This window comes from Calonectris borealis, chromosome 2, assembly GCF_964195595.1.
Source record: "Calonectris borealis chromosome 2, bCalBor7.hap1.2, whole genome shotgun sequence".
Lineage (NCBI taxonomy): Eukaryota > Metazoa > Chordata > Aves > Procellariiformes > Procellariidae > Calonectris > Calonectris borealis.
This window is the reverse complement of record NC_134313.1, coordinates 49,231,766-49,247,051: the sequence shown is the minus strand read 5'-3', so window position 1 is coordinate 49,247,051 and position 15,286 is coordinate 49,231,766. Positions and strand designations below refer to the sequence as shown.

The window sequence follows — 15,286 nt, the reverse complement described above, 5'->3', positions numbered from 1 at the left end:
CTTCTTCCTTTCCAGATGTTTTCTGAACTTAATTACATGGTCAGTTCTATGCCTTCACACTTTAAATGATTAGAATGGTGCTTATGCTGCTGGAACCAAAGAGTTGTGACTCATCATCCTCTCGTGAGCTGACAAGTTATCTTATATCACATCTTAAGATCTTTTTATGAGCAGAAAAGACGATAGGTTGGACAAAACTCATCCATGCTTCTTTTCTGCCTCCCATGTTCATATGTTGCTGTCCCATGTGATTTTAATACAGAAATAACCTCCTAAAAGGAGAGAGAAAGAGGTATGTAACACTTGGGGCCAATAGCAAAACCTTGTTATTTAAAGGTAGATTTGCTAAGAAGAGGTAATGTTTTTCTGAGGAAAGAATTGTCAATAAGTTTTGGGGTGGTTGCAGTATTGGACCAGCAAGGTGGCATCTAGATGATTTATCCTTCTGCCCTGTATTTCTGAGCTGAAAAATCCTTTGGGGTTTTTTTTGTGCTTTTACATTCTAAGGATATACAGATGTTAATACGGTTATGAAATTGAGTTAATGTATTATTTTGAATGCTAGAAATATAGCAAAAAATTGTAAATTTACTTTTTATTATTTTATTGTTCCTTTCCCCGTAGAATGTAGTTTTCTGAACTCTAAATGGGCTATTGTATCTCGTAAATCTGGTTGTAAGCCCTTTGCTAGAGATACCATTTAATTTTCTTTTATTATAGCAATGCGTATTTCATTATTTAGAGAGAATGCACTCAACGTGTTTAATTCTCATTGGCAGTACATTGGTTATAGGATACGTGAGCTCTGCAGAACTCCTCTTTGTCCTGCTCCAGTCCTAAGCCAGGGCTTCATTTCGAAGGAGAGAGAGGGACTTTGTGCACCCAGGTCATCTTCTGACAGGTGGTCAGGGCTAGAAGGTTTTCTGTATTTGGGAAGCGTTCATGTGTCCCTCTTCTTAGATGGGCTTTTGAGTCCGGTGAGATTTGAACACATGAGTGTCTGTGAGGACTCTGCTATAAAAAAAGTACACCTAGTGTATTTTTTATATCTTTTGTTTTGTGCTGAAACAAACACTAATTCACGGACGCTCTTAAGAGATATGTACTTTTCTATGTCTTGTAAAGACCGTGCCATTTGTGAAATGACTACAGAACCTGGCAGCCAAGGTTTGTTTTATTGTAGGCAAGCAGAGCTACAAGAATATCTGACAAAAGCATCTTCAGGGTTCTTTTAGAATTGGAGAAACTAGCAATGAAAGGGCACAAACACTACATGGTCTGTTCTCAGTACAGTGTGCATTTAAACTTGCTCTTGTGTCCTGTTGCGGGTATGTTTGAGAACACATAGGAGACAAAATTCAGGGCCTCTACTATGAGAAGGCTTTTCAATAATGTTAAAATTGCCACTTCCCAGTGAATTGCTAGACTTTTAGTAGGGTCAAAGTGTGGACTTTTTTTTTCCCTCATGAGTAAAGTAGATCTGTACTGTTTCTTACTCTCCTTAAACTATAGGTCTGCTTTGGGAAGGACCACTTTTAATCTCTTCATTTTCCAGCCCTAACCAGCCTTATTCTATCTGTAACATTTTCCTCTGCCCCCCTCCCCCCCCCACCCCTCCCCCCAGTCATATATCTCTATTTTTGTGGACATGATCAGGAAAGAGCTAGGAAAGTAAATTTTATTTTTATACCCCCACCGTCTCCCAAGCTGTTAGGAAATTGAAAAGGAAAAAAAAAAAAGGGGGGGGGGGGAGAAAATCATCACTGCCAAATGCATTCTGTGGAAAGCATCTAATTCCATTTTAAATCTTTGCCTTAAATCCTCTGTACACATTTAGGATGCATTCCTCAGCTCCATGAAGCTGCAGGTCATTTCCCAGGGCTTAGTGACAGAATACTGTTTTTATGAACTTGCTTAAGCTTATGAGGACGCTTTGTCACTGAGAAAAGTGTTCCTCACTATTACTTTATATTCTTTCTCTACTCTTGTGTTTCTCTCTCTCTTTTTTCCTCTGTATGTATTTGCCTACAGCAATTCTCATAAGTTTACCCTGCCTGTTTCCCTCCCACTCCCCTTTCTGTCTTTTAAAGTAATCAGCAATTAAATAGCTAAGATTTTATTACTTATCTACTAAGTATTGTCTCATATTCTGTGTGTTTTATAAGGCCCTCTGGCTGTACCCTCAATATCTTGGGGCTGATGTGAGCCTCAGGGGTAAATAGAGTAACTAAGGAACTTAGCATCAATAATTTCCAGAGTTCGCCTGCCATGTTTACTTCTATGACTGGAGGAGTTTATATTTATCAGAATGTGTTTGCAGTTTGAAAGAATCTGAATGTCCTACTAGTTGGATTTTTTTTTTTTTTTGAATGCTAGAAGCATTTACTTTGTTGTTTTCTTTTGGGGGGAGGATATTTTTTTGGATTGGAGAGACCAGGATGATGTTTAAAATCAAAAACATCTCAGGCAGATCTGCTCTTTAACAGCAATAGGCACTTGTTTTTTAGAAAGCCTTGCATTAAGTTCTCTGTTTTTGCAGGTGTGGACAGAAGCCAGTAGGAAGATGGTGGCTTTTTTTCTCCAGGGTAACAGTTGTGGCAGTAGTGTCACGGAAGGTGCGATTTATGTGCCACCTCAGTTACGAGACTGTTCAAACTTCAGTAGTTCCTCTTAGGAATTTTTCTTTCGTAATTCAAACCACAAGAGGGCACTGAATATTTTTGGGTTGTCTCTAAGTGAGTGTAGTATTTAAGGATGCTAATTCACTAAGTAGTTGTACTCTGAGACATTTTTAGATATGGGATTTCTATCCAGATGTTTCATAAAATGTAATAAATCTTTTATATGTTTTAGGGGTTAAGTGACTGGGGTCATTCCAATCTACAGAAAGAATATTTCTAGCTGCTTTAAAACCTCAGACTTACAGATTTACTTGTGTGCTTTATTGTCTGTGGCAAGTAAGCTGTGTTCTCCCCGGACTCCACTCTGGGAAGAACTGAGTGCTCCCCAATTCACCAGTGAACATAAAATGTAACATGTTCATGCAAACTCCATTTACTTGCAAGACCTTTCCTTCCCCAACCGCGCTCTTTAGAGGTCATCTTTAAAACTAAAGCGTTGTAGTGCACACAGGAGTCACACGGGGGCATCTGAGGACTGCTGAGATAATGGGCAATGGGGTTATTGCTGATTTTTGACTTCTTGCTTTCTGAAACTGCACACGTCAACGACTTCGCCAATTCCATCTGCTGCGGTGATGAGGTCCACCAGGTGCCAAGTGCAGGTATGCTTCGTTATCCCTTCCTGTCACTTAGGTCTTTTAAGTTGTTCTCTGGCAGCACACACAATAGTTTGGGGTTTCTACAGGCCTCTGGAATAAAGAGAGAAATTCTCCCAGCTAAGGCTCATGCTCCATCATCTGAGAGAGAACTAAGTATCCCTGGAGTGTGCTTCTGTAGTGGCATGATACTTGGTGGCCAGCTACAGCCACCTTAGTAGCCACATAACAATCACAGTCTGTTTCACACTGTAATCTGATTCATATTTACCATAAAATATGTTTGTGTAAAAACATGTCAGACGTGACTCAGATTCCTGTGAAAGGGGGAGAGTTGTAATCCTGTATGAGTAATTATTTAATTTATGAAAGATTGTTTTCTCACACAGAATAAAAGATAATGGTTAAAGTACATGTCTGAAGTGGCAGTGGGCAGTAAGGGCTGCAATGTTATACACCCAAGTTTCTGCTGTTTGCTTTTTAACCTTGCTTTTTAATTTACCTGTAACTAAGCAGTGGGAGGAAACTGAAGGTCTGCTTCATTTTCTTGATAACTCTTAATCAAAGCAAGCATGTCTTGTTTGCTCCTCTTGCAAGAAGATGGGACGCTTGTATTTGATATCTGTTGTAATTTTCACTTTCTTGCATTTTATTCCATATGACTCCTTGGTTTGTAAACGTTGGAGTTTCCTAACTTGAAACAATTAGGTGTTCAACTGGAAACATTTTGGATTTGATTGAGAGTCTCGTCTCTTGCAGGTTTATCTGACAGCCCTTATCTTCATTGGTGCTTTTGCCTCATCAGCCAAGGAGACACTATTGCAGTGTTATCCCCATTTGGGAGATTAACTGAAAAAGTGAAACGAATTTGTGCAAGATAATGCAGGAAGTTTGAGACAGGGCAAGGAACAATATGATGAGAATAATATACCATTTGAATATCCTCCTACTCTTTAACATTTGGTATATAAGCACTGCTAAGTGAGCTGCATAATGCTCTACAAGCCAGCACTTTTCAAGATTATTGAATGAATTCATATCACTTGCAGTTGACATTGAAACTCGTGGTCAGGTTCCACTCGAATGTCAACAAGCAACTGTGAATCACAGTTGTTCACTGAGCAGTGTTCACCGATCGCAACATGATCAAAGCTTCTGTACTGAAATACAGAAGATCAACAAAACGATTCAAACAGGAAACTATCTAACAAAAATGCTATAAAATGTCTGTATAGAGCTATTTCTAATTGTTTTTAAGGTTCTCTGTAGTTAGCCAACATTGCATTTTGAAATTAAGCTCCTTTGGCTTTTAAAAAGAGCATTCTTGCTCTCCTGTACTTCACTCACACTCTTCCAATCTCTCTGCCCCCATTACTGTCTCTTTCTAGGTTATTATCCGCTTTACGTAGCTTTACGAAGGAGACTAAAGCAGGTGTTGCTTCTCATCTGCATTGGACAATGCCTGATGAATGTTCCTTGTTCTGCAGCAAGGTAGGGGATAAGCACCGCAGGATTATCATTACCTGTGCTGCAGTCGTGCCCACCGGTAACAGCGCTGCTGGGCAGACACAAAGAGACGGTGCCTGTCCAAGGGAACACGCTGCCTGCTCTGTGGTGCTCCCCATCTGTCTGGTGCTAGCGAAGTGAGCTCAGCAGGAGATCCAAATGGTCACTGCAATAGATCTGCAGCAAGCTCCACATCAAGTTCTGATGGCTTTCCTTTTCGTTGCTTCTACTAGCAGCATGGGAGCATGTGGGTCTATAGGGAAAGAAATGTAATTGACTGGCAAAAGCTCAGATTTTGCAGGTGTCTCTTATAGTTACTCAGGGCTCATTAGATAGCTTAGCACCCATAACAGTTGTGAAACATGTTCAAGGCAAAGAATTGCAGGAAAGGAAAAAGCAATCAACCAGCTAAAGACCTGCTCCTTCTGCTTTGTGTTTAATGTTTTTCAACAAATACAGATCTTGTAGTCAGGACACCGACGGCCTCTACCTGCAGATCAAAATGGTAATGGAAGTAAGGAATTCCACAGGTCCCTGACTGTATCAAGAGAGGACTTGTGTTACTTTTGGCTGTGAAATGCCAAGTAACTGTAGAATAAAGAAAAGATCTAAGACTGACGTTCTTTTTGTACATCTGAAAATGCACACCATCTATTCAAATAAGTTGCACTATCCTTTATTAATTTATCTCCAGAAATACTTCGTTAATTCTTACTGTGGGCCTCGGTCTTAAAAGTATGATGTGGCTATAGTGCTTTTCATCTTCAAAGAAAAATGCAAGGCGTCATGTAGCAAAACCCTTAAGGAAAATAAGGGGTAGGTATATTGCCTGAACATAGATAGTAAGTCAGTGATAAAGCGAGATGTTTGTCATTGTAGAGAATGTGGTCACAAAAGTAGATAAGCTCTGTAGAAAAGATCTTCCACGATTAGACAGAAAAAAAACTTCGTTAAGATTGCCCATCTATTTACTATTTTCTCCTCAACGTGTATTAAAAAAACATTTAGCTACTTCATGGGTGACACTGAAATTTATGCCATGAACTTCTGCCTTAAAAGCCCTAACATTCTGTTGTTCATGTGTTGTTTAATTTTCTATTGTGTCTTGTTTGATTATACCAGATGACTGGTTGAGGTGTCAAAACTCTGAGTTTAATTAGTTAAAAAGCAGTGTGAATTGGAGGAAAAATGAGTATAGGGACTGTATTTTACAGTGCAGGGTTAGCATATAACTGATGCCTTCTCTGTTTGATGTCACTATATGCCAATTCCAACATGTTCTAGTGTTTTCTTTGGGTAACTCACTTTTTAGCCAGTCCTGAGAGCAGCGATGGTCATGACACAGAGGTTCATACAGGCCGCCTTTGTGACAGGAAAATCATCCTCCTACTGTGAAGAGGTTGGTGTGAGGTCTCAGTGCTGGTTGATGCATCTTAGAAGTGGGGATGTGGGAACAGAGAGCAGATTGTCTTGATTATTTGCATGTAAAAAGGACCAAAGAAGTAGAAAAACAGGCTTTTAGGCTTTCTTCCAACACGAAGTAGTGAGACCAAAAAATGTGCTATTTCTTTTGAGTTCATCATATTCCACCATCTCAAGAAAACACTTGTAAGGTACTGTAATCAAGCAATAACAGGTGCAGCTACACTAGTCTTTTAGTTTTGATCAGGAATGTATTTTTTTAAGCAAGTATCATCATCATCATCATTCCCACTTGCCATGCTTTAGTTCACATCACAGAGCAGTTCTGGAGTGTCCAAATTGAATTCCTTTGGTTTGAAACTAAACCAGAATATGTTCTTCAGATCCTTGGCTAATGCAGTCCAGTTGCCGCCACTGACGTCCAGTCCTTGGGATCAAATCAGAGCCAGTCTGAAGTAAACCCCTTTGAGATGTGTACAGCATAGATGCCAGGTTCCTAGCACCAAATGTTTCAATGTATGGATCTGTTCCAGTTGGTTCAAAGTACTTGTTACTGTGAACATAGCCAGTCTAGCCTAGAGAGCCTCCAAAAGGAGAACTACCATCATCTCCCGGCAGCTGAAGATGACAGCATGCAGAATTCAAGGACTGCTGAACTTGCAGAAGAAATCTTGACAAAAGAGCTTTTCAATCTTCAAAAAATCCCTTGATTTGCGAACAATTGACGCCATCGTTACCGGTGGGTCAAGGATTACAATACTTATTGTTACTCTTGTTGAAAAAACTTACATTATAAGAACAACAATATCCACAACTGCTACTTCTCAATGGATCAGCAATGAAATAAGCGTGGATCTGAGCGGCTAGAAATTGCTCAGATGTCCTCATTACTTGGGATCAACCCATTCTTCTTCATCAGCTCTGATACTTGAAATAGTATGAGAAATGTTATTAATTTTGATATAATCATATGGGAGTCTGTGTTTACAAAATCTAAATGCCATTTTTATTTTTTTATTACATTCTAACCAGGTAGTTGGTCTGGGAAAGTGAAACTTTAGCCAAATCTGATCATACAATTACCATGAGTACCTTCGGTTTAAGCGTAAGAAGAAACTGTGGCAACTTCAGCACTCTGGCAGCTGGTAAGTAGAAGATGACTGAGGTTGGAAGAAACTAAAACTCCAAAGAGTAACAGATAGTAGTGATAGTACAAGGGTACTGACATGTGCAGGACAACCAGGGGATCAGGCCCAGCAACACGGGTTCATGGAAGGCAGGCCCTGCTTGACCAGCCTGATCTCCTTCTATGACCAGGTGACCCACCTCGTGGATGAGGGAAAGGCAGTGGATGTGGTCTACCTGGACTTCAGTAAAGCCTTTGACACTGTCTCCCACAGCATTCTCCTAGAGAAGCTGGCAGCTCACGGCCTAGACAGGTCCACTCTTCGCTGGGTAAAAAACTGGCTGGACGGCCGAGCCCAGAGAGTTGTGGTGAACGGAGTTAAATCCAGTTGGCAGCCGGTCACGAGCGGTGTTCCCCAGGGCTCAGTACTGGGGCCAGTCCTGTTCAATATCTTTATCAATGATCTGGACGAGGGGATCGAGTGCTCCCTCAGTAAGTTTGCAGACGACACCAAGTTGGGCGGGAGTGTTGATCTGCTGGAGGGTAGGAAGGCTCTGCAGAGGGACCTGGACAGGCTGGATCGATGGGCCGAGGCCAACTGTATGAGGTTCAACAAGGCCAAGTGCCGGGTCCTGCACTTGGGCCACAACAACCCCAGGCAACGCTACAGGCTTGGGGAAGAGTGGCTGGAAAGCTGCCCAGAGGAAAAGGACCTGGGGGTGCTGGTTGACAGCCGGCTGAACATGAGCCGGCAGTGTGCCAGTGTGCCCAGTGTGCCCAGTTTCTGATACAGCATCCTGGCCTGTATCAGAAATAGTGTGGCCAGCAGGAGCAGGGAGGTGATCGTGCCCCTGTACTCGGCACTGGTGAGGCCGCACCTCGAATACTGTGTTCAGTTTTGGGCCCCTCACTACAAGAAGGACATGGAGGTGCTGGAGCGTGTCCAGAGGAGGGCAACGAAGCTGGTGAAGGGCCTGGAGCACAAGTGTTATGAGGAGCGGCTGAGGGAACTGGGGTTGTTTAGCCTGGAGACGAGGAGGCTGAGGGGAGACCTCATCGCGCTCTACAACTACCTGAAGGGAGGTTGTAGCAAGGTGGGTGTTGGTCTCTTCTGCCAAGTAACCAGCGATAGGACAAGAGGAAATGGCCTCAAGTTGCGCCAAGGGAGGTTTAGATTGGACATTAGGAAAAATTTCTTTACTGAAAGAGTGGTCGGGCCTTGGAAGAGGCTGCCCAGGGAAGTGGTTGAGTCACCATCCCTGGAAGTATTTAAAAGACGTGTAGATGAGGCGCTTAGAAATATGGTTTAGTGGGCATGGTGTGTTGGGTTGATGGTTGGACTCGATGATCTTAGAGGTCTTTTCCAACCTGTATGATTCTATGATTCTATGACATTTAAAAAATTATTTTGTGTGGAATTTTTAAATAGTTTGGAAGAATACTAGGATATGATTTACCGACAAATACAGTGTTTCACATCCATCAACAGTATAAATAACATTGCCTTTTCTAAAAGCAAGATACTGAAATTATGTTGCTGACAGATTTTTTTTTAGGTGCATACATTTCCCATTTCACTTTCTGTCAAAAAATACATATTTATTAATATATTAATGTCTTACCTGCTAAGAGTCTTGCTAGCTTTCAGTTGTTCAAAGGTGTTAGTGCCAGCTTCATTCACTGAATCACAGGATGGTTGAGGTGGGAAGGCACCTCTGGAGATTGCTTAGTCCAATCTCCCTGCTTGCAGCAGGGTCACCTGCAGCAGGTTGCTCAGGGCTGTGTCTGGTTGGGTTTTGATTGTCTCCAAGGATGGATACTCCACAACTTCTCTGGGTAACTTGTTCCAACACTTAAAAACCCTTAGAATAAAAAAAGTTTTCTTATGTTTAAATGGAATTTCCTGTATTTCAATGTGTCCCTTTCCGCTGTATTTCCATTTTCTTATGTCCATTTTATCCTGTATGTCAATTTGTGTCCAATACTTTTTCTGACAGCAATGCTTAAAAATAGTGAAAGTATATGTTACTTAGCGTAATATAGTAATGATGGACTTCACTTACTAGACAAGAAAAAGATAGGTAAGTTAATCGTTGATGAAAGGACAAAGGTTTTGATTTATGATATTTACTGTCTTAAATACCAAGTTGGTCTGAAATTCTGTCCATGCAACTGCTGACTGAGTAACGACATGGGCTGGTTTTCTGTGCCTGTGCTCCTAACTTGGCTTCTTCTTCAGGTGGTCTGGAGTCAGGTAAGAAAACAAAGAGTGCATATTCTTTATATGATCGAGTAAGCAATGCAGCTTAAGATGAGTTTGAGAGGAAATTACTTAAGTATGTTGCTTTTGCAAAATAAGAATTTTGTTGTCATCTGCATGGAAAAGAGAGAAAGATTTCTGTTTCCTCTGGGTCTTAGTGCTGCTATTTTTAATAGGCCTGGCTACACATGGGAAGAGCTTATCTTGCATTCCCCATCTAAGCAAAATGTCCACTAGTATTCGAAGTAACGTTACCAGAATAGCAAGTCTGGGGTTAGAACCAAGATAAATATTAAAATTTATTTTGCTACTCCATATTTGAATGGACATATGGGGTTTTTTGCTATAACACAATGTATTTGATATTGAAATTGATGCCTTTTTAGCCACTGGATATACTTGTAAATGACTGTTCTCTGTTCCTCCAATCCAGCTGAACTATTTAATACCAAAAAAGTAACAGCTGAGATTTTGTTTTTCCTGTCTTTTGTACTGAAATGTAGCATTTTCCTCATCTTGTGATAATTTATGGTAGAGGTCAGGAATTTTGGTGATACACAATATAATTAGTTTGGAGAACAAAAACCAGTAGGTTGTTAAAGTTAATCTCAGCTGTTCATAGCTTCAGGGTAATCTATAGAGCAAGGTATTACTTACTGTGTCATTACTTAAGTGGAATAACTATCTATTTTACGTTATGCAACTTAACTGTCTGATTCTATGAATCTAGCTGCAATACTTCACTGTGGCAGTGATATCCCTTCCTCTCCACTAACACAGGCTCATACATCTCCCTAAGTCAAGAGGTGGACCTCATGTCCCCAGCTTTCCCACAGGCCTTCTGTATTCCCCGTTACCCCAACCTCACACTTCCCCTGTATTTCCACTGCCCATCACGACTACCTGTTCCTCTGTTCCCAGCCTGTTGGAAACTCAAGTCTCAGCCTTGTTTAGATTCCTCTACAGGCTTTGATAAATCATGTAGTAGGTGATGCAGACTGCTACTAACATCTACAAGCTATCACACATCGAACTGACATGTAATAACCAGCTCCTGTGTGAGACAGGGGCTTCTGATCACCAGGGCTAATTATTTCATTTCCATGTGCCTTATGGCACAGGAGGAGCTTCTTTTGTATTTCTGGATGCCAATACTAAAAGTTATATAGTCTGGAGAAAACACTGATAAGTTAGGGTGTCTCATCTAAACTGGTTGGCTACATTGCATCTGAAGGCCATGGTGAGGCAGGGAAATTTTCATCGGGTGATTTATCACATCCTTAAATAGCTGTCCAAGCTAGGTGAGGTGGATCATCTTCTGGAGATGCCAGGACATCATGGTGGTGCCATACCTATTTTAGGGACAGATGAATTATGTATGCAATTACTCATTTGTTTCTCCACTGATTACTGAGTGAGTCTACTTACCTAGTTTTTATGTGGCTAAAATAGATGAGATGTTTCCCACCTGTTCAAAATGCACTTGAATTTTTTGCCAGTTAAATGTGCTCACAAGCCATGGTTTGACCAACCTTTAATGTAACTTAATTCACATAAACCATGTTGTTTGCCGAAGTTAGGGACTAATATTATAAATGTTCAGAATTTTTTGTGTGTGTAGATTTAAAAGTAGCATTGGTTAGACTAAATCAGATTCCTCTTTGGTACACCGCAGGTAATATAACCTTCCTCTGTATGTGACTATGAACTGGGAATCTGTTGTTTATTTACAAAACTTTCAGAGACTAGAAATGCATCATCTCGCTCTCAGTTGTCCGGCTGGTATTGAGAGGGCAGCCGTTGCTACTCAAACGAGTAATACTCATACACAGAAATACTCTTTTTGAAACTGAGTATTTTGCTGTCAAGATTCACAGGGCTAAGGATCTAGTTTTCTTGAGAGGGAAATGGAAAGGAGCGATGAAAGGAATTCCTTCAGCGTAAAACATTCAGTGACAGTTTTCAGACACCAAGGACCAGCCGGGATTTCAGTCCATTGCTGAATTTGGTATTCTTCAGTCAGGGACTCACATTTTGGTTTGTGCACAAAAAGTACTGCTGGACTTAGCTACATTGATTTCAATTTGTGAACTTTTGCTGCTGATAGAGGAGCTGTCCCATGAGCTAGCCAATTTTTACCTTTAGCACCGTTATGCTTTCTGATTAGTTGATACAAATATATTGTAGATTATAATTATTGAAACTGTAGAAACATTTTACTCTCCATTAATGGTTATAAGAGGATTCAACATATATAGACATAATTCTTCTCCTCCATCAATAATCTTTAATAGAAAAGATGATAATGTGATCTTAATTTTTTAATATTGCAAGCTTTACTGGTCATTTTTTTCTTCCACATGAGCCACAAATCTGTGTGAGAGTGGGAGTTTAAAAGCAAATGAAATCTTCAAACCGTGTGTTCCATATTTTGCCTGTGTACTTTCAGCTTGTTTTACAAGCTGCATTTTCATTTCAAAACTTGAATATGTGGACTGGATACTGTCTTATGCATATCCAGTGATAACGAAATGTAAAGAGAGTATATATGTGCAATAAAACTTCAGAATGTAAGAGGAGTTTTAAATGCAGATTTATGGAAAAGATATTTTGGTTTATTAAACTGTATCTGTATACAGCTATATGCTTATTCTTTTTTCTGAAGTCCCCATCCTTATTTCTCATGTATCAGTGTAAACCTGAGTAATACCAGTTAACTCAGTGAAATGTGAGATCAAAATCAATCCTTCAGCATTTGCATCTGCCCAAGTCTGGAAACAGTTTTTCAATGGACTCGGTTACTTTTCCACAATGACACTGGGTTTTTAAGAGTCGGGTATCTTAAAATCTACCAAATTTTGAAACAACCTAAAACTGTGAAGTACTGAAACAGGGCTGTTTCAGGAGAAATTGGGTCAGGAAACAGATTCTACTCAATGGTTTTTGTAACCGACACTTCAAGGTCAAAATCCTGCCTTTAGACTGGGCAAGGACATATTTGGGTGGTAATTTTCATTAAGAAAATTAAGAAGTAGAAGAAGTAGTTGATTAAAAACTTTGCCTGTTTATGTAACATTTAGATATTAAGCATTTGATTATGCCAGCTCATACCAATTAGGCATTATCTCTCTTAAACCTATAAATTATAGCCTCTACTTGGTTAGGCAAAAAATGGTTTTCCCCTCTTAGGCAATCAGAATAAATGATCAAAATCTGACAAAAACTGTGAAGCAACAATTTAAATTAATTTTAGTTCAGGTGAATCAAAATGATAAAATGAGATTTCAGGCTTTTGTATTTACAATTTTTTTTTTTGCCATTTGCTGAAGTTTTCACAAGACAGTCATTTCAGTTTGAAAATGAATCTTTCATTAAAAAGCTAAAATAGGACATTCTGACAATTTCAAAGCTTTCTTTCTGAACCTTTTCCAAATGAAGAAATTTCATTGAAGTTATTTTTTTTCTGCATTAAAGTTTTTATATGAATCTTATCAGTTTCAGGGCCCGTGGTTATGTTTGCCCTCAAAATTGTTCCCATCATTATGTGCCAAAAGTCAGGTCTAGAAGAAAATGTGCATTTGAATCTCTCTTGAATATTCTAGCCATACTATTTTCTTATCCATCATATAGATAGTAGAAATTACCAAAATTAATATTCTTGGGGACTGCATGGACTTGATTATTGCTGTTTTTCAGCATTCTGATCTTGTACTGTTCATTGCTTCTAATAGAGGTTGCAGATGCTTATCACACTGGAAAAATAAGTCATGCAAAACCGCATGTACGAAAGATAACATTATTTATATGGAGAAAGAAAAACAGTCTGGGGGGGAACTATAGTAAAAATAAAAGTAAAAATCCCACCCTGCTTTGCAAAATTTGCTATATCTGTAACCTATATTGTCAGAGATTACAATTTAAGGTGGTTTTTACCTTCAGTTTGTGAACTTCTTTTCAAATATATGAATACAAGATTTCTGATGAGAAACAGGAAAACCCACCCAGCAGCAATTGCTTAGAAAGGCTGTTCATGATTTTACTCACTGCGTGAGAAGTAGTTGTGCAGTGTTATGTCAAGTACGTCCAAGCCAATCCAAAATGAAGTGTCTAGTCCAATACAAGAATATAGATTATATTCTATAGGCATGTTATGGCAAGGAAAAGTGTGCTATGTATGTCTTATGGTCTTGCTCCAATATGGAATTTTACATATTGGATTTTACATGTTGCAGAAACAAACAGCCTTTGCGTTGGTATTGCTGAGGTAAACGGGGCCCAGCTAAGGCACTGAGCTGGGGCTGAGGTGACCTGGACTCTGTGTCCTGTCCTTCAAAGACTTGCTGCCTGGCGCCTGACCACTCATTCCATTCCCCCATCTGCAGCTTTACGAGAGAAGGTTAAGCATAGCTTCCATAGGTTCTGTACAGTGCCTGACTAGTAACAATACTTGATTTAATAGAAATAATCGGCTCTTTTTTCCCATTTGTGAAAGACCATTAGGCACTGCCTGAGAGAAAAACAGTTGTGAAAACTTCACAGAAGCAGTACTGGGTGACTTGTTGGGCAACCTGAAGTGGAGAGGACAGGAAACCAGCACATAAGCGAATAAACATTTCCAGTCAAATGAGAAGGCAGTGGGTCCAGTCAGTCCAATACAAAGCCATGCGCTAAGTGTTGTCAGTTGAGCTTAAATCGCATCTCTAATACTGTTGAGAGAGTAACGCGAGCTGCATTTCATTATGTGCCTTTCTAATAATATCTTTTCTTCTTCCCCCCTCCCCAGCCTGCTCCGGAGACAACTGGTGAGTTCTGTTTAGAGATCTATTTGTATGCACGGGAGGCAGTCAACAAAAACAGCTGCTCATAAACATCGCTAGGACAGACACAGATTTATAATTACTGTTATTGTTATTGCATTAATTTTCACACTTCATAAAGATAACAGCAAGGGCTAATGTCCTACCTCACTTGTCTTTTTATTTTTTCAGAAATAGATGTAGATGGAGGAATCGATCAAGACATCTTTGACATCAATGAAGGTTTTTTAAAATTCAGTTTCTCTTTTAATTTTTTGGGGTGATTTTCATTATGGTAGCCACAGATCAATACAATAACTGAATGTTAATCTCTTCTTCCCTTTAGCTTTAGGACTAGACCTTTTTGAGGGAGACATCAAAATTGACAGGGTGAGTTCAAATATAAAATATAAAACCAGAAATGTGTCATTGACTTATGCAATGTAAAGTATCTCTGGCATGGAAATGATTAATGCATCCTGCTCCTACTAACAATAAATGCTGTTTATGTAACAATAAACTGAAAATGTTTGGGAATGGATTTCTACAAAATGTCATAGACCATGAAGGAGTCGGGTGCATTTGCAGAAACATTATCCAGAATAAGGTCGATTTAGCCATTAGATCAATATTAGCAGCTTCTTGTTTCCTTTACTGTGTTTTTTTATATTTGAACTTTTAAGAGATTCAGCAGCACTGATCATCATCTGGACAGGTTTATATAAAAGGTTCTTCATTTATCTGCACAATATTCTTTATGAGCCAATTAAATTTACAGACCAGTGCTGCAAAACCTTCATCATATAAGTAGATTCACTAAAACTAATGGAAAATTAGATCTGTAATACCACATTTTAAAGCATCTCTCCAGTATCCCTATCTGATCCATTAAAAAAAAA

At 39.6% G+C, this 15,286-nt stretch overlaps 1 protein-coding gene across 1 annotated transcript in view; it reads left to right on the top strand.

Moving 5' to 3' along the window:
* Positions 1-6,113: 6,113 nt before the first annotated feature.
* The window catches only part of MEP1B (meprin A subunit beta), a 31,709-nt gene continuing 22,536 nt past the window's right edge, over positions 6,114-15,286 (top strand). The window contains exons 1-4 of the mRNA XM_075140727.1: positions 6,114-6,182; positions 14,375-14,393; positions 14,580-14,630; positions 14,734-14,777. Of these exons, the coding sequence (XP_074996828.1) occupies positions 6,114-6,182; positions 14,375-14,393; positions 14,580-14,630; positions 14,734-14,777 (183 nt within the window). The remainder of the gene's footprint in view (positions 6,183-14,374; positions 14,394-14,579; positions 14,631-14,733; positions 14,778-15,286) is intronic.